Source organism: Macaca fascicularis, chromosome 4, assembly GCF_037993035.2.
Source record: "Macaca fascicularis isolate 582-1 chromosome 4, T2T-MFA8v1.1".
Taxonomy (NCBI): Eukaryota; Metazoa; Chordata; class Mammalia; order Primates; family Cercopithecidae; genus Macaca; species Macaca fascicularis.
The window spans coordinates 66,886,353-66,905,522 of record NC_088378.1 but is presented as its reverse complement, the minus strand read 5'-3'; the positions used below and the strand labels follow the sequence as shown (position 1 = coordinate 66,905,522).

The 19,170-nt window shown below is 51.0% G+C and overlaps 1 protein-coding gene across 14 annotated transcripts in view; it reads right to left on the bottom strand.

Moving 5' to 3' along the window:
* Window positions 1-19,170, bottom strand: part of TMEM181 (transmembrane protein 181) — a 109,945-nt gene that overhangs the window by 67,562 nt on the left and 23,213 nt on the right. For 5 of the 14 annotated variants that reach the window (XM_074037347.1, XM_045391316.2, XM_074037350.1 and 2 more), the window contains exon 1: window positions 9,966-10,109. The exons of 7 other annotated variants lie outside the window; for them this stretch is intronic. Coding sequence is in view for 3 of the 7 variants with exons in the window: in XM_045391316.2 (XP_045247251.1) it covers window positions 9,966-9,973 (8 nt within the window). In the remaining 4 variants the exon portion in view is untranslated. Of the gene's footprint in view, window positions 1-1,832; window positions 1,984-4,991; window positions 5,139-9,965; window positions 10,110-19,170 lie in introns of those variants that run through there. 2 more of the 14 variants (XM_065543618.2, XM_065543620.1) reach the window with 2 other exon arrangements.

Here is a 19,170-nt window from a genome sequence, read left to right as displayed (position 1 = left end):
ATTTTAAATCTCGATTTCAAAAACACACTATTGACCCCCTACTAGCACAGTTATTTAGCAAATGGGAAGCAACGTTGCAAAAAGAGGCCTTAAGAAAGGGCATGAGAGGCTGGGTGCAGGGGCTCACGCCTGCGATCCCAGAAAGGGCATGGGAGGCCGAGGCAGGCAGATCACTTGAGGTCAGGAGTTCGAGATCAGCCTGGACAACAGGGTGAAACCCCATCTCTACTAAAAATACAAAAATTAGCTAGGTGTGGTGATACATGCCTATAATCCCAGCTACTTGGGAGGCTGAAGCAGGAGAATCACTTGAACCTGGGAGGTGGAGGTTGCAGTGAGCCTAGATTGTGCCACTGTACTCTAGCCTGGACTACAGAGAAAAACCCCGTCTCAATTTTTTTTAAAAAAAGAAAAAGGGCATGGGGGTACAACCCACCCCAGGCACCTGCCAGTCTCTCTCAGAAGGCTCAATAAAATCCATCGTCTCCCCTTCCTGAAAACTTCTACTTAAGTCCAACTTATTACAAATTTTCCCGGTTTAGCAATCAAGTCGTCCAACTCAAAGGAAAAAAGACACAGAGGAAACAACATAATCCGTCTTCTTGAGCAAGTGTAAGCTGGATATAACCGCCTGTGCTGCACCAAGCTCATGGGTGAGAGGGTGGGCACCAGGCCCTGGCTTCCGCCGTCTTCATTTTCCTGTCAAGCAGGCATCCTCGCTGGAGGGCCTAGGGTCCTGCGACCCTCTGCAGCCTGCAGGGCTATCGTGGGCCGAGGCAGCACCAGGACAGGATGATTCTACGTAACGATCGATGCCTTCCCCTCCACAATCCGCTCTCAACTTCCAATCTAAAAGTTCTGAACCAGCCCAGCACGGCTCATGCCTGTAGTTCCAGCAACTCTGGAGGCTGAGCGGGGAGGATCGTTTGAGCTCAGAAGTTTGAAGCTACAGTGAGCTAAGACTGCACCAATGCACTCAGCCTGGGCAACAGGGTGAGACCCTGTCACTAAAAAATTAAAATAAAAAAGATTTGAGTCAAAAAAACAGAGACTTCTGAAGCCTCAGAAACAAGACTCCGTTTCAGATCAATCGTAGCTCCAAAACTGTGGCTCATTAGCAAAACAACAAAACACTGAGAAGTCAAGGTAAAGATGGAGGAGGGGGGGTGTCTTTGCCAGAACTAACCTAGCCCCCTGCTGTGAGACCAGCTCAGGGACCACAACGGCTGGAGTCCCCAGCCACTTCAGAACATGGCTCCTGTTCTGCACCAGAAACCCACTGGCAGCTCTACCTCCTGCAGAAATGCTCACAGGTCTCTAACATGAAGCTAGCCTAGACCAGCGACCGAGTAAGTCTCAGTGTCCGAGAGCTCACAGCCCTCTCTGATCAGTCCCCCAAGGGAGGGTATTTCTAAACACCAGAGGCAAGGCTGTGATGCAGAAAATATACTCTGACCCCAGGCCTTCCCTCTGCTCATCTCAATTCTGTTGTCCCCGTGCGCTTCCTGAAACCTCCAGCCCTAGACTCCGGCCACCCCTCACATCAGTCCTCCAACACCAGCTCATCTGCTGCTTCTCTCTCCATCCTTCCTGCCTTCGGGAGCCATCCTCCCTGCCCACCCTACCCCCTCTGAAACAGGTCGGCCAACACATTTTCACCTAGAAGCCCTACAGTACTTTAAGGTCAAAAGGTTTCAAACTGAGTGAAAAACCAAAATAACGTAACTGAAAAGTCTGCTTCCACTGCCCACTTCCTGCCTCCACCCTTTCTCCATTCTCGTACCCTGAAACCTGGCACCAACTCAGATGCCCCTCTCTCGCTCCTCCCATACCTTCAGCCAGCCAGGAAGAGCTGAGTCCTTGTTCCCCAGCTCCTCTTCATCCCCAGCATGCTAATCCCACTGTCCAGGCCCCAAAAACTCCTGCCAGCTGCTGCCATCACCCCCAAATGCGCCTTCCTTTGTGCCATTACGGCACTGTAACAGCCTTGCCCTGCTCAGGAAACGGTGCCCCACAGCCAACTCGATCAAGTTCAGACAGGCCTTTCAAAGTCCCCGAGATCCTTCCCCACAATCCCTCTCCAGCCTTCCTGCCACCCTGCACGTATCCTATGTGAATTACGCGCTCCCTCCGTCATCACAACCCCGAGGTAGGTACTATTGCAACCCCTTTCAAATGAGAAAGCTCAGACTTAGGAAGGTTCTGTTACTTGCCCTAGATCACGAAGCTGCTAAGTACAACACTGGAAGCTCCCTGACCCCATCACCTCCCTCACCATCGTCGTCTTGGAACACACTGCTCTCTGTCCCCTCACCTTCTCTACTCTCACTCCCTTGGTAATCTCATCCTGTCTCAGGCTTGCGAGAGGACGCAGGTGTGAACTATGGCCTGCTCTAAACCTCAGCCCAGTCCTCTTTCCTCAACTCCAGAACACCCCTCAACCACTTGGCACGCCCGTTTGGCTATCAAGCAGGTACCTCACACATGACCTGCCTCACACCAAACCCCTGATCCTGTGCCTGTGGCCTCGCCCATCTCAGGACACAACTCCTCCAACCCTCCAGGTACACAAGCCAGGAGACCGGGAAGAATCCATTCAGATTCATCTCGGATACTTTACTAAATCCAAAGTTTTCCACCAATACACACACCACAGAAATAAAAAACAATTTAAAAGGAAACTCTACATACAAAGTCACACAGGCATAGAAAACCTGTCTTGAGGTGCCGGGAACTGTCCTTTCAGAATGCAAGACAGTCAACAGTCATCCCTGCCATGGAGCACTGCACATCCTGCTGCCACTGACAGGTCACTCCACCCCTGCCCCCACCATGAGGCTCTGTGGGAGAAAGCAACCGTCCACTCGCCCGCAGGACACGGTGCACCAGTTTTCAGGATTTCATTACAGGGGCTCCACTGCGCATCCACCCCCATGCCCTCCCTGCACCTGCAGCTCCCCTCCCACCCCCAGAGGCCAGCACTGCGCCTTAGGTATGGTGCAGGCCCAGTAACTTTCGACACCTCTCATTTTTACTAACTCACTCTTCCCCTGTTTTTTTTCTATTTTCCTCCATGTTCTATTTTCCCTGCAATGGTAAATGGTAAGTGAACCACTGATTTACAACGCTGAACTTCCTCCCCCCAGCGTTGTCTCTTCCTGCTGTCTGTGTCTCTGGCTTTGGCCCTCTGCCTCTGTAGTTGGGGCACAGCAGCTCCTGGTGGCCCCATCCAGAAAGCCTTCTCCCTGGGACCTGGTCCTCAAGGCCACAAGGCTTGCTCAAGCCCAGCCAGCTGTAAAGCCATGACCCCATTAGATGCACTGAGCGCCTTAGGACCACGGCACCAACACAATTTTGCCCAGTAAATGCCTGCCCCTCCCAGAGGCCTCATGTGGTTTCAGAAAGCAGGGGCAGGAGGGCACAGCAGGGGAGGCGAGCACTCCCCAAGCACTCAGCCACCCTGGGACCGCTGCACAGAACCACAAAACAGATGCAATCCGGGTGAGCAGAGGACGTGAGAACACCTCAAGTTGCTGTGTCCTGCAGTGACAGGGACAGAGACGGGAGGGAAGCCAGCACCAGCATTCCCACCTCTACAGAACCCAGCAACACCACCACCCACAGCAGGGGCCCAAGGGGTGTGAGAGACGCCTTCATCTCGGTCTCCACAAGCCACCACAACGGTAGGCGGGTAAGACTGAGAACTCTTGATACTACACATCCTGCTACTTGTTCAACTGATGCTGGGATCTCCCACTCAAGAACTGACAAATTAGGATCTGAGCAGTAGGCAGGGACTTTAAATCTCCCAGCCCATTCTCACACTGTCGTTTTTATTTTTCCAATCTGTATAAAAATAATCTCTTCTCCTTTGACCCAAAAAGCCAGCCTGTTGCCTGACAGCCTGGCTCCCCACTTCCTGACCACAGGACAGCGGGCAAGTAAACAGCTCCCCAGACCCTCACTGTCCTCATCTGCAAAATGGAGAGAGGCAGAAGATTCATCCCACAGAGTTGCTGGCAGGTACGAGTGGACTCATAAACCATAAACATGGTGCTCACAACAGTGTGACAAGAACTCTGCCAGGCAATTAGAAACGATGGCTGTGCTTTTTATCCTCTACTTTTTCTGTGTGAAAGCATTTTGGATTTCGTTCTAACAGCATCTCCGAAGACCCACTGTGTGAAGTCTCCCCTCCAGCTGGTTGCAGCAGAGGTGAGAGAAGGCATTTCCTGAGCACCTATTTGGGACCAGGCTGGGAGCTTCGCTGTGATACAGGCACATCAGCTCATTTTACAAGTGGGGAAACACAGGCTGGGGTGGGAGGATACAAGCCCACTGAGGCCCCAGGCAGCAGGGTGTGGAGGTGGAACTGGAACCCACAAACGCACATCCAGCATGTGAAAGTCGGGGCGGAAAGAAGGCCCACCACTCCCTCACATTCACTCTTTGACCCCTCACTAAAATCTTTCCTTTTCAAGTAACCTACCAGTTAATGGGTTTTGAAAAGAAACTTCTCAAAGGGAGCAGAACAGGAACTCTAAAATTTCAATCAGCCAACTTGGGTATAAGTCATTTCTCTAGCTACTCAAGAGTTAAGTACAAGCCAGGCACCGTGGCTCATGCCTGTAATCCCAGCACTTTGGGAAGGCGAGGTACGTGCATCACCTGAGGTCAGGAGTTCAAGACCAGCCTGGCCAACATGTTGAAACCGTGTCCTTACTAAAAATACAAAAATTAGCTAGGTGTGGTGAAGCACACCTGTAGTTCCAGCTTTTTTGGAGGCTGAGGCAGGAGAATCGCTTGAACCTGGGAGGGATAGGTCGCAATGAGCTGAGATCGCACCATTGCACTCCAGCCTGAGCAACAGAGCAAGAACCTATCTCAAAAAAAAAAAAAAAAAATTAAGTAGGCTTCAAAAAAGCTATTATGTGAACATTCAAGGCCTAACCACCCCAAAACACAATTTAATAAACAATGTCCTCACCTACCCAAAGAGCAGTGAGTTCATGTGTATCCTTTCCAGACTGCAAGCCCAGTGACACATGCAGGAACGTGTTGGTCAGGTCAGCAAACACCCTGCCCAGGCCACAGGAAGCAAGGAAGTCAGTCAAACATTCACTGGTCACTGAACCCCATCTCAGCACAAGCAGCACTGGCCCTAGCAGGAGGCTCCAGGCAGTGCGGCCTGGTGGTTATGAACCTGGGATGGGAGCCAGCTGCCTGGACCCATCCACTGCAGGGTAACCTGGGGCAGTTACTCTACCTCTCAAGAACCCCAGTTCCCCGCCAAGCATGGTGGCTCACGCCTATAATCCCAGCACTTTGGGAGGCTGAGGCAGGTAGATCACCTGAGGTCAGGAGTTCGAGACCAGCCTAGCCAACATGGCGAAACCCAGTCTCTATTAAAAATACAAAAATTAGCTGGGCGTGGTGGTATGCCCGGAATTGGTGGGTTCTTGGTCTCGCTGACTTCAGGAACGAAGCCACAGACCCTCAGAGTGAGTGGTACAGTTCTTAAAGATGGTGTGTCCGGAGTTTGTTCCTTGAGACGTTCAGATGTGTTTGGCGCTTCTTCCTTCTGGTGGGTTCGTGGTCTCGCTATCAGGAGTGAAGCTGCAGACCTTCGTGGTGACTGTTACAGCTCTTAAAAGCAGCGCGTCTGGAGTTGTTCATTCTTCAGGTGGGTTTGTGATCTCACTGGCTTCAGGAGTGAAGCTGCAGACCTTCACGGTGAGTGTCACAGCTCATAAAGACAGCAGCAAGATTTATTGCAAAAAGCCAAAGAACAAAGCTTCCACAGCACGGAACAGGATCCCAACTGATTGCCACTGGTTAGCCCACGCAGCCTGCTTTTATTCCTTTATCTGACCCCACCTACATCCTGCTGATTGGTCCATTTTACAGAGAGCTGATTGGTCCATTTTGACAGAATGCTGATTGGTCCATTTTGACAGAGTGCTGATTGGTGCGTTTACAATCCTTGATCTAGATACCGAGTGCTAGACAGAAAAGTTCTCCAAGTCCCCACTAGGTTAGCTAGACACAGAGTTACCTAGATACAGAGTACCGATTGGTGTATTTAGAAACCTTGAGCTAGACACAGAGTACTGATTGGTGTATTTACAAACCCCGAGCTAGACACAGTGCTGATTGGTGTATTTATGATCCTCTAGCTAGACATAAAAGTCCTCCAAATCCCCACCAGATTAGCTAGATAGAGTGCTGATTGGTGCACATACAATCCTCTGGCTAGATATAAAAGTTCTCCAAGTCCCCATTCGGCTCAGGAGCCCAGCTGGCTTCACCTAGTGGATCCTGCACGGGGGCTGCAGGCAGAGCTGCCTGCCAGCTCTGAGTCACACCTGCACTCCTCAGCCCTTGAGCTATCGATGGGACTGGGTGCCATGGAGTAGCGTGCAGCGCCCGTTGGGGAGGCTCTGGCCTCGCGGGAGCCCACGGGGGCGGGGCTAGACACGGCAAGCTGCAGGTCACGAGCCCTGTCCCACGGGAAGGCAGCTAAACCCTGCAAGATTTTGAGTGCAGCGACTGCGGGCTGGCACTGCTAGGGGACCTGGCGCAACCTCCGCAGCTGCTGGCCTGGGTGCTAAGCCCCTCACTGCCCTGGGCCCGCAGCAGCAGCCGGCCGCTCCGCGTGCGGGGCCCACCGAGCCTGAGCCCATGCCCACTGGAACTCACACTGGTCGGCGAGCGACGCGCGCAGCCCCGGTTCCCGCCTGCACCTCTCCCTCCACACCTCCCCGCAAGCAGAGGGAGGCGGCTCTGGCCTCAGCCAGCCCAGAGAGGGGCTCCCACGGTGTCGTGGCTGGCTGAAGGGCTCCTCAAGCGCCGCTAGAGTGGACGCGGAGGCCCAGGAGGTGCCGAGAGCGCGGGCTGCTAGGATGTTGTCACCTCTCAGTGGCGCTTCCCTGTAATCCCAGCTACTCGTGAGGCTGAGGCAGGAAAATCGCTTGAACCCGGGAAGCGGAGGTTGCAGTGACCAAGATTGCACCACTGCACTCCAGCCTGGGTGACAGAGCAAGACTCCGTCTCAAAATACAAACAAAACACCCCCTTCCTGAAAATTCAGGAAACTTGGGAACCCACAGGCCTAACAATGCTGTGGCAATTAAATCCGTTACGACATGAAAACCCTTGCCAAGTAACCATTAACTATCAGCAGTTACTGAGAGGGGCAGAGTAGAGCAGTCAGGAGTGTAGGCTATAGAGCCAGGTGGCCCAGGGTTTGGGCTCAGATCTAAGGCCTTGACAAACTCACTTGTTTTCTTCATACCTCAGTTTCCTCATCTGCAAAATGGGGGAAAGAGAAACTTCCTCACGAAATGTGATTGTGAGGATTCTATGAAACAATGGATGTAAGGTGCTTACAACAGCACCTGCTAGCTACATGGTGAACATTCACAGTTATCTTTTACTATTTCTAGAGATCATTTTGGTCAAAACAGAAAAACCGTTCTAGGAGACAAAGTCCTAAATAATTAAATTGTTGCAGGAATAGGATACTGACCCAAGCCTGGTGTACCCTCAAAAGCACAGGGAGACTCGGGAGGCCCAGGACCCTGAAACCACAGCAGGGCTCCATGGTAATTTGTCTGTGCCACGCTTTGTTGCTGGCCGAAGGCAGCTCTAATTAATACACTTCTACACTGAAATGTCCCCAGGATGAAAGAAACACATAAAATACACGCTAAAAAATGGCTTCACATGCCAAGCAAGACACACACAGACAAAAAACAGCCTTATTTAAATTTGCAGAGAAATACTAAAGTAAGACCAAAGCAACATGTGAGCATGAGAAAGTCTCGACTCCGTGCAGCCCTGTAGCTGAAACAAGAAGTCACATTAATTAGCAAATGAGACACGCCCCACACCATCCTCAGACTCCTGGCATCTTTCCCGTCCCTAGCATCATCAGGGAAGGAATGGAGATTGGAGGAGAGTTCAAAGTAAAGCCGTAAGAACCGCTACCTCTTTTTGCTGATGGGTTTTGATGGCAACCTCTCCTACCTTTTTAAAGAGCAGGCTGGGCCGAATGAGTGAGGTCACAGGGCCAGGGTCTGCAGGGGGACGGTCCCCTACACACCGTAAGCAGAGTGCCGAAGCTGCCCCTGGCTCCTCCAAGCGGCTGTTCGCTCCCATTCTTTCCCTGGACTTCTCTTCCTTCTCACCTTTCTCACCTCTGGGCTCTCAGGCACACCAGCCAAGGACAGAGAGCACTCAGTCCCCCGAGTCCAGGATGCACTTCGGATTTTCAGGCTTGTTTTTTTAGGAGGATTTTATCTGCTACCAAACTTTTCTCAGTTTCCAGGTAGGTGCCTGGAATGCTGGCCGATGGAGGTGGGCTGATTTCCAGATACCCACATCCCCCTCTTCCCTAACACTCTCAGTGCTCCACAGAGCCTGAGGCACAAAGCGCTTACTGCTGCACAGAGAGAGGCGTCAAACTCGCACAAAATTCAAGCTGTGTTTTGCTTGTCCTCCTCGGGACCTTTCCTTAGTCAACTGCTTTCTTTGGCCTAGTTCCCTATCCTGTAACAGCACAGGACCCTGGCAGAAGACCCAGATCCCTGTCCTGACCAAAGCCCTCACCACCTCACACTCCTGGTCTCTCTCCTACGAAAAAGCACACCCAGCCCACCTATGCAGATCCAAGGGGCGGCGGTAAGAGACCTCCTATAACACGCAGTTGTCACTCTGCTACAAGGCCACAGTTCCACAACACACCGTTCCCTTGGTATTCCAAGCAGTGTTATTCACATAGGCCGCACAAGAATGCTGCCCTCTGGAGTTGTGCAGAGGCAGTACTACTAACCTACCTCCACTTGGCTTTTAAAATACTTAAAACATCCACATAGGTCTGATATTTAATGCCATTCCAGTTTCCCAAGAGGTGATAAAGCAACATACCAAAGTCAAAAACTTCTAAGGAAGCAGAGGAAAAATAGATGTCACAGGCACTTGCGTTAAGGCAACAAGCCTGGATGTTACTTCTCTGACCACGTCCAAAAGCAGAGAAATCTGCAGAGATCCAAACAAAACCCTTCTGCCTCAAAAACCGCACATAAGCCAGGAAGCGCGCCCAGGAACCTCGGAGGCTGCGTTCAGTGCAGGGAGCCGGCCCTGGAAGCCTCCTCTGCCAGGTGCGGCTGCACAGCTGAGCCACTCCTTCTCCCGGACTTCCTGCAACTCCACGCGGCGCTAACCCTCTGGTTAACTCCGTCTCCTTCTTTTCCAGATGCGCCCAGGGGAACACCCAGGCGACTGTTGCATCAAAAGCAAGCTTTAGGGATGGCGTCCATAGGGCCCTCGACAGGTTTTTCCTCATTACAAACCCTGAACTTCAAAGAGGTAAAAAAAAATAAGCCCAAAGTCAGCAGATCGTAAAACGCATAAAATTCATAAAACTCGGCACCCCGGGTCCAAAGGGGCTGTTGCGCCAGGCTCCCCGGTGCCCACGTCACCAAACGTCTCTGAGGGCCTCGCACCCGGCGCTGGGCGAGACCGCAGTGCAGCGCGGAGCCCTTTCGATACCGAGGGGACGACGGGGCGAGGCCTTTCGGGCAGGAGAGGCTGCCCGGGAGGCGACGGGGCTCCGAGCGGGCGGTCACCCTCCGCCGGGGAAGGGCCGCAGCGCCCCCGGTTCTCCCGGCCCCCCAGTGCACGCTCCCGCTCGCAGTCCTGTCCCGGAACCCCTACCGCATCCCGGTCTCTAACCGCGGCCGGGCAGGCAGGCCGGAGGGAGCACCGGCCCCGGTCTACTCTCGCCCCGCGCAAGGACCTCCGCCCGACCCGCCCGCGAAGCCCCCCTCAGCGCCCCTCTAGCTGCTCCTCGCTCCACGTGGGCGCCAGGGACCCCGCGGCTGGACGCCGGGAGCCGGGGAGCCCCAACTCTGGCTGCAGTGTCCGGAGACCCAGCCAGCCCGCCCACTCGGCCTGGGACTCACGGCTCCATCTCGACGCCCCGAGCTCTCGGCCCCGGCCCGCGCGTCCCGAGCCTGCCGGGCGCCGCGCAGCAGCCTCGGCAGCCACAGCCGGAGCCGGAGCGACAGCGGCCCCGAAGCTGCCGGCAGCTGAAAACTCATCAGAGCGCGACGCCGAGGTCACGTGCGCGGAAGGGACTCTCACGGCGGAAGGGGGCGCGCGGCGCGGAGCTGGGCGGGGTCGGGGGCGCGCGGAGTGGGGCGGGGGGCGGGGGTGCGGCGAGGGGGGTGGGCACGCGGCGAGGGGAGTGGTCCCGCTTCGTGGCCCCCTGTGAGGGCGGAGCCCCACGGCCGGAAGCACCCAGGCTAGCCCTGAGCTGGGGCTCAAGACGGAATGAGTGAATGAATGACTTAATTTACTTCTTGTCCCTATGGCAGGGAAACTGCTCATTCATTCACTCCTACTTCCGGAGTGTCGGGGCGTAAGCATGGGCCTCGGGAGTCCATGAATGCCCTGCAGTTGTCTGGAAAACGCTACGGATGTCTGCATTTTTCTAGGGAGAGGAGCTATAGCTGTATATTCATTCCCAAAGGGGCTCGTGACCCCCAAAAAGGTTAAAAGCCAGGGCAAACTTCTGCCACCCTGAATGATGACAGACCTTCCAGGCTCTTTCTGGTAGCTTCTCCCTCAAGCCGTTTCTAGACTGCAGCTACGCATAGGGTGAGAGCTTCCATCCCAGGCTCTGGCCCTGGGGAAGGATGCGCTGTGGATCCTGCATCCCATAGAGCTGGAAATGGACCTGAAAGTGCAAGCCCCACTCTGCCCGGCGCTGCAACAGGAGTGGGGATCCGGGGCTTCGACACAGTGTGAAGAGACCAGGACCAAAAGCACCTTTCTGATTTACCATCTTGGCTCACTGTTCTCCATTTCTGTAATCAGAACCAAGGTTTAGATATTTCTGAGATTCTCTTTGGAGCATTACTCAAAATGTCCCGTGTTCCCCTGTGCTGTGGGTTTAAAGTCGGTCTGCATGAGTTAAATAAAGGACTCCCAGGCTTCCTTTGCAATGTATCCTCATTCATTCACTAAACTGTAAACAGGCTTACTACTGGCAGAAAGGTGTGGACATGAATAAAACAGTTCCTGCCCTCAGTGAAATTACAGGCAAAGAAAATTACCAACAGTAAGTTAGGTACCCTTAGCTCAGGGTGCTACAGTGAGGAAGGGTGCCTAACTCGCCTTGGGGGAGTGGAGAACATAGGGGAGAGAATGTGCAGAGTTGGGGCTGAATCTGGAGGGTGAGGTGGATATTAGGAAGAGCGGGGGAAAAAGGGGAGATACCAAGCAAAGCACAGTCTGAGCCAGGACACCAAGGAATAGTAACACAAAATTTCATTAGTGCTCTGAATCCTAAACCGCAACTCTTCAAGAAATAACAGATTATTTCTCAAGTTCTTTTCATACACACGCAGAGGGAAAGGGTTCTTCATAGCAGCAAGACCACAGAACACAAACTCGGTACCTGCCGGGACAGACTTAACAGAGACGTGGGGCACAGGAAGGGGTGAGTCGGAGGCAGCTCTATGAGCTACAGTAGGGGTCGCCAACCCCGGGGCCTGTTAGATTACAGACGTGAGCCACCGCACCCAGCCCAAACATGCATTTTCATGTGACACCTTCTGTTAAATGTTTAGGCCTGAGGATGCCTCCCTGCTTGAGTCCTTACATAAGGAGCTGCAGCCTAGCATAGTTAACATAAAAGAGAGGACACCCTAATTGAGGAGGATGCTTTTGTAACAAACAGCTGAGTCTCAGCCAATCACAGCCACTGAGCTTCTGTCATTCGGGTGGTTAGCTGATTCAAATAAGCTAGAACACAAAGCTGTAACCAATCAAGCCGTCTCTGAGCCTCAGTTCCACTTTCTGTCCATAAATGTTGTCCAACCACATTGCAGTCCCAGAGTCCTTTGAACTTGTTGGTTCTGAGGGCTACCCAATTCTAGAATCACGAAGAAAAGCTATTTAGGATCTTTCAATTTGCTGTCATTTTGTCTTTCGACACTTCTGATTCTAAAATGTTGGAAACTAATTTGAAAAAATATCTTAAACCCTGGGAGGGACTAAACAAAGCACATTTGCTGGCCACATTTGCCTAGAGACAGCCAGTATCTACCTCCAGCCCAGAGCGGCATGAGGTGACATGGAAATCCCTGCTCTGTGCCAGCTGCCTGGCCTCTCCTGAGGCATCTCCAGCAAGAGGAAACTCTCGCCACCCCAGGGACCACTGGCCCTCACTGTGCATCTGGCTCCGAACTACCTCCTGGCAACTCCTTCCTGTCAGATCCCACTGGATTTGCTGTCCAGTGTCACGCAGGTCAGCAAGAGGCCTCTCCCAACACTCCTTCAAGGATGTAAACAACCACGTGGCTCCTCTTCTCCCGTCATACTCGTTTTCTCATTTATTTATTCTTCAAACATTAATGGAGCACTCTGTGTGTGCCAGAAACAACTCTCAGCTCTGGAAACACAACATGAATAGACAGATGAGGTCCCTGTCCTTTTCTAGTCAAGAACAAACAATAACCTAAATAATTACTTAATTGGCCGGGCATGGTGGCTCATGCCTGTAATTCCAGCACTTTGGGAGGCTGAGGCGGGGATCACCTGAGCTCAGGAGTTCAAGACCATCTTGGCCAACATGGTGAAACCCGTCTCTACTAAAAATACAAAAATTAGCTGGGCATGGAGGCGGGTGCCTATAATCCCAGGTACTTGGGAGGCTGCAGCAGGATAATTGCTTAAATCCAGGAGGTGGAGACCGCAGTGAGCCGAGATCCGCCACTGCACTCCAGCCTGAGCAACACGGCAAGACTCTGTCTCAAATAAATAAATAGTTACTTAATTACAGCTGTGATAGAAAAGGAAATGAAAGGTGCTATGATCCATGTTATGAAAAGGGGAAAGGGACCCAAAATATTCTGGGCTCTAAGAAGCCTGCTCTGCTCTATCAGCCATTTCTCATATGACCTGTTTGTTTTTAAGACAGAGTCTCGCTCTGTCACCCAGGCTAGAATGCAATGGCGCAATCTTGGCTCACTGCAGCCTCTGCCTCCCACTCAAAAGATCCTCCGGCCTCAGTCTCCCGTGTAGCTAGGACTACAAGTGTGCACTACCACACCCAGCTAATTTTGTATTTTTTTGTAGAGACAAGGTTTCACTATGTTGTCCAGACTGGTCTTGAACTCCTGGACTCAATCAATCTGCCCACATCAGCCTCCCAAAGTGCTGGAATTACAGGCATGAGCAACCATGCGTGGTCCATGACCTGTTTTGTTTTTTGTTTTTTGTTTTTTAGAGACAGGGTCTCACACTGTCCCCCAAGCTGGAGTGCAGTGGCATGCTCATAACCGACTGTAACCTCAAACTCCTGAGCTCAAGCAGTCACCCCGCTTCAGCCTCTCAAGTAGCTAGGACTACAAGCACATGCCACCACGCCCAGCTAATTTATGTATTATATGTATATAAATTTTGTAAGATAGAGTCTCACTATGTTGCCCTGGTTGGCCTCAAACTCCTGGACTCAAGCAATCCTCTTGCCTCAGCCTCCTCCGTGGTTGGGATTACAGGCGTGAGCCACCAAGCCCGGCCTACGTGATGCATTTTCAGATCCCTCCATATTCACTTCCAGGGCCACTGCTCTGAGCATTCTTCTGCTGCACAAGTTTCCTCCTTAAGCTCAGAATGAGCTTCATTTCAGGTGAGGTTCGTAGAAGTCCAAGAATGAATTCATGTCTTGGCGGCTTCAGCCCACTCAGCCCGTTATTCCATTCTCATGACATATCCACAGCTCTCCATCTGAGATCATGCCATCTTTTCTTTTTTTTTTTTTTTTTGAGACGGAGTCTCGCTCTGTCACCCAGGCTGGAGTGCAGTGGCGCGATCTCCGCTCACTGCAAGCTCCGCCTCCCAGGTTCACGCGATTCTCCTGCCTCAGCCTCCTGAGTAGCTGGGACTACAGGCACCCGCCACCACACCTGGCTAATTTCTTGTATTTTTAGTAGAGATGGGGTTTCACCGTGTTAGCCAGGACAGTCTCAATCTCCTGACCTCGTGATCCAGCCGCCTCGGCCTCCCAAAGTGCTGGGATTACAAGCGTGAGCCACCGCGCCTGGCCGGATCATGCCATCTTAAGAGAATAGCCAGCATTTGCTGAGCACATGCAAAGCTTGAGACCCTGGGATATGAGCTGGTCATTATCCTCATTTTACAGATAGAAAACTGAGGCCCGAGGGAGTGATTCTTCTCAGGGACTACTGGTAAGAACCCAGGTGTCCTGTCCCCAAGCCCATGCCCTTCGAGGGCCAGTGTCCCATGCAATGGTGAAGGCAACAGGGACATGGTGACCAGCAGAGGCTGGGCACAAACGGGCCACCGGGTATAGTCTCTCCAACCACAGTTATTCAGCCCACATTGCTAAACTTTGCTTTTATTTAAAGGCCTTCTAAAGTCCAGATATACCATGTCCACAGCATTCTCCCAGTAATCTCACTTAATTGGGGAATTTGAGCCGTGTATGTGTGTGTGTATATGTGTGTGTGTGTGTATATATATACACATATATATATGTCTGAAACTCTACCTTATTCCAAAATGAATCTAAGACATCAGAAATTAGATTGGTCTGACATCACTTATTCTTAGAAAAATCCCTACTCACACCTAATATTCATTTCATTTTCTACGAGCCAAAAAACCATCCTTTTAAATAATTCCTTCCAGAATAGGACCAAAGTCAAGCCCACCAGTCCATAGTTAGCTGACTCCTACTCCCTGCTATTTTTCTTTTTTTCTTTTTTCTTTTTTTTTTTTTTTTTTTGAGACGGAGTCTTGCTCTGTCACCCAGGCTGGAGTGGAGTGGCGCAATCTCGGCTCACTGCAAGCTCCGCCTCCCAGGTTCACGCCATTCTCCTACCTCAGCCTCCCGAGTAGCTGAGACTACAGGCGCCCAACAACGTGCCTAGCTAATTTTTTGTATTTTTAGTAGAGACGGGGTTTCACCGTGGTCTCGATCTCCTGACCTCGTGATCTGCCCACCTCGGCCTCCCAAAGTGCTGGGATTACAGGCGTGAGCCACCGCACCCAGCCACTCCCTGCTATTTTTCAAAGTTGATAGCAACTCAAGAGTCTCATTTGCAAATTTCTCACAGTTCTAGAGGCTAGAAGTCCAAGATCAAGGTTCTGGCTAATGAGGTTTCTGGTGAAGGCTTTCTCCTGGCATGCAATGGCTTCTCACTGTGTGTTCAGTTCACACTTTCCTCAGTGTGTGTGTGCAGGGAAAGGGAGAGGGAGACAGAGTGTCTTCTTCTAAGGACACTAATCCTATCAGAAGAGGGCCCCACCTATACCTTCATTTAACCTTAATTACTTCCTTACTCCAAATACAGCTATACTGGGAGCAAGGGCTTCAACATATAAATCTCAGTCCATAACATCCATATATGGAAGATTTTGTAGAAAAAAAGGAAATTGATCTGCGTGCTCAGTGCAGAGAGTATAGAAGAATTCAGTACCAACAACTCTAATTCTCTATTCTTCATTCCAAGGCAGGAAAATCTCACAATCCAGGCTTCCCCTCAAGCAAAGTTATAATTTGTGACAGCTGATGTTAGAGACATCTCTTGACCTGAGGTTTTGACAGCTCCCAGATACCCATCTTCAGTTGACTCAACCTCTCTCCAAAAAGCACAGCATGAACTGAGGTGCTTCCTGTGGTGCTTAGTTCCCTCATGGAGCTACCTTCCCCAGAGCCCCTCCCTCCCATAATTGGAAGGAGGGTTTGTACCTTGCTGGCCCACTTGCAGCAGGCATGGGAGCTTACTTTCCAGTGGCTCCTTTACTCCTAAGCACTGATCCTTAGAAGCAAGAGTCTCGCTCGCTCTTACTGCTTCAAATGCTTTATCGTGCTCATCAAGTTTTATAACACCCACCAGGAACACAGGCATTCTTCTGCTCAGCACTTACTGACAATATAAGGCCATTAGTTTTGCTTTCTGGTCAAAGTACTTGTTCCCATTACTTATTACAGTATAATGAACGATGCTAAAATGTAGCAGGTCTATTAGTTGTCTATTGCTACATAACAAATTGCCCCCAAAACTTACTGGCTTGAAACAACATTTGTAGTCTCACAGCCTTTGTGGGTCAGGAATCCAGTGCAGCTTAACTGGGTCCTCTGGCTCAGGATCTCTCACAAGACTGCAATCACGGTTTCGGCTGAGGCCGCAGTTATCTCAAGGTTCGACTAGGGAAGGGTCCACCACCAAACTCACACAATGTGGTCATGGGCAGGCTTCAGCACTTCACGGGCTGTCGAGATCATTCTCAATTCTTTGCCACATGAGGCTCTCTATAGGGCAGCTTACCATGTGGTAGCTTTGCTTCTTCCGAGTGCACAAATGAGAAGAGCCGGAGCATGAGAGCAAGACAGAAGTCACAATTTTTTATAACCTAATCTCACAGATGACATCCCACCACTTTTGCTCCATTTTGAGCTTCAGAAGGAAGTCAGTAGGTTCATCCCACACTCAAGAGGTGAGGTCATGCAAGGGCATGAAGACCAGGATGTGGGGGACCACTGCAAATATTTCTGTCACCGACTACAATGGCTTGAAATAAGCTGATTACTTCTCATGGTTCTGTATGTTGACTGAGCTTAGTTGGGCAGTTCTTGGCTTGGGGGTGTCTCTTGAGAATGCCGTCAACTGACAGCTGGGACTGTGGTTGTGTGGAGGCTCAACTGTGCTGGTGTCTAAGTCCATCCTGTGTTGCTGTAACAGAATACCTGAGGCTAGGAATCCATTACAAAAGAGGTTTATGGGGTCAGGCATAGTGGCTCACGCCTATAATCCCAGCGCTTTGGGAGGCCAAGGCAAGCAGATCACAAGGTCAGGAGTTCGAGACTAGCCAGTGAGAGACCATCCTGGCCAACATCGTGAAATCCCGTCTCTACAAAAAATACAAAAATTAGCCGGGCGTGGTAGCAGATGCCTGTAATCCCAGCTAGGAGGCTGAGGCAGGAGAATTGGTTGAACCCAGAAGGTGGAGGTTGCAGTGAGCTGAGATGGTGCCACTGCACTCTAGCCTGGGTGACAGAGCGAGACTCCGTCTTGGGGAAAGAAAAAAAAAAAAGAGGGTTATTTGGCTCATGATTCTGGTGGCTGGAAGGTTTAAGATTGGGCAGCTGCATCTGGTGAGGGCCTCAGGCTGCTTCCACTCATGGTGGAAAGTGTAAAGGGAACCAGCATGCACAGAGATCACATGGCAAAGGATGGCAAAGGAAAGCAAGACAGAGAATCTGAGGAGGCCAGACTCTTTAACAACCTGCTTTCATAGGAACAAATACATTCCCAAGATGGTAAAAACTCACTCACCCCCATAGAGGGCATTAATCTATTCCTGGGGGATCCACATGACCCAACCACTTCCCACCAGGCCCCACCTCCCAACACTACCACATTCAGGGTCAAATTTCAACATGAGTTTTGGCAAGGACAAATCACATCTAAACTATAGCGGCTGGACCTCCAAAAAAAAATGATGTCTTCACTTGCATGTCTAGTACCTGAGCTGGGACGGCTGGAAAGCTGGGGGCTGGCGAGGCAGTTTTCCCCCATGTGGCTTTTCCAAATGGCTAGCTTGGGCTTTCTCATAGCATAGAAGTCTCAGGGTAGTGAGACTTCCACCACAGTGGCTGATTGCTCCTAGGACAAATGTTCTAAGGCACCAAAGCAGAAGCTACAAGGCTTCTTACGACAGCCTCAGGTGTCATTCAGCATCACATTTGTTGGTAAAAAAGAGAGTCAACGCCAGCCCAGATCCAAAAGGAAGGGACAAAAAAAAGTGCATGAATCCTGGGAGGTGCACCGCCTTTGAAGATAGGCTACTGTGAAAGTTGTCAGAATTAAAATGGAGTCACTTGTATTAAAAACAAAAAACAGGCCAGGTGCAGTGGCTTATGCCTGTAATCCCAGCACTTCGGGAGGCTGAAGAGAGCGGATCACTTGAGCTCAGGAGTTTGAGACCAGCTTGGCCAACAAAATACAAAAATTACCTGAGTGTGGTGGCAGGTGCCTGTAATACCAGCTAGTCATGAGGCTGAGGCAAGAGAATCACTTGAACCCAGGAGGCGGAGGTTACAGTGAGCCAAGATGGCGTCACTGCACTCCAGCCTGGGCAACAGATCAAGACTCCATCTCAAAAAGAATACCAAAACCAAAAAAAAAAAAAAAATCCTGACAAATAGAGCCAGAGAAGGCCATGAAGAGAAGGATTCTCATGCATAAATGCTTGATAACAAAAACTGTAACAAAAGACTAAAAAAATCATAACCTTGTATAAAGACCATTGAAATATCACACTTTTGCCAGGACATATGCCCAGTAACTGCCTGTCCAGCTTCAGACTGGGCATCCCCCTTGTGAGTGATCCTTGTAGCCAAGCATAATTAACTCAAAACAAGTATGTAATCCTCCCCATGTTTCCTTTAAAAACCTTCATCTTTCCATACCTCCCTGAAAAAGCACATAGTTCACTATGGCACACATATTCCCACTGCAATGCCCTATTCCTGAAAAAAATATTTCTTTTAGAGAGCCTCTTTGTTATTTAGGTTGACACAAATGTGTCAGAAGTGGAATCAGGAAAAGGATCATTATGGGAAGGAAGTGATGATTCTTTTTTTTTTTTTTGAGATGGAGTCTTGCTCTGTCGCCCAGGCTGGAGTGCAGTGGCGAGATCTCGGCTCACTGCAAGCTCCACCTCCCACGTTCACGCCATTCTCCTGCCTTAGCCTCCCGAGTAGCTGGGACTACAGGCGCCCACCACCTCGCCCGGCTAGTTTTTTGTATTTTTAGTAGAGACGGGGTTTCACCGTGTTAGCCAGGATGGTCTCGATCTCCTGACCTCGTGATCCAGCCGCCTCAGCTTCCCAAATTGCTGGGATTACAGACGTGAGCCACCGTGCCCGGCCAGAAGTGATGATTCTTTTTTTTTTTTTTTTTATTTTGAGACGGAGTCTCGCTCTGTCACCCAGGCTGGAGTGCAGTGGCCGAATCTCAGCTCACTGCAAGCTCCACCTCCCGGGTTTACGCCATTCTCCTGCCTCAGCCTCCCGAGTAGCTGGGACTATAGGCGCCCGCCACCTCACCCGGCTATTTTTTTGTATTTTTT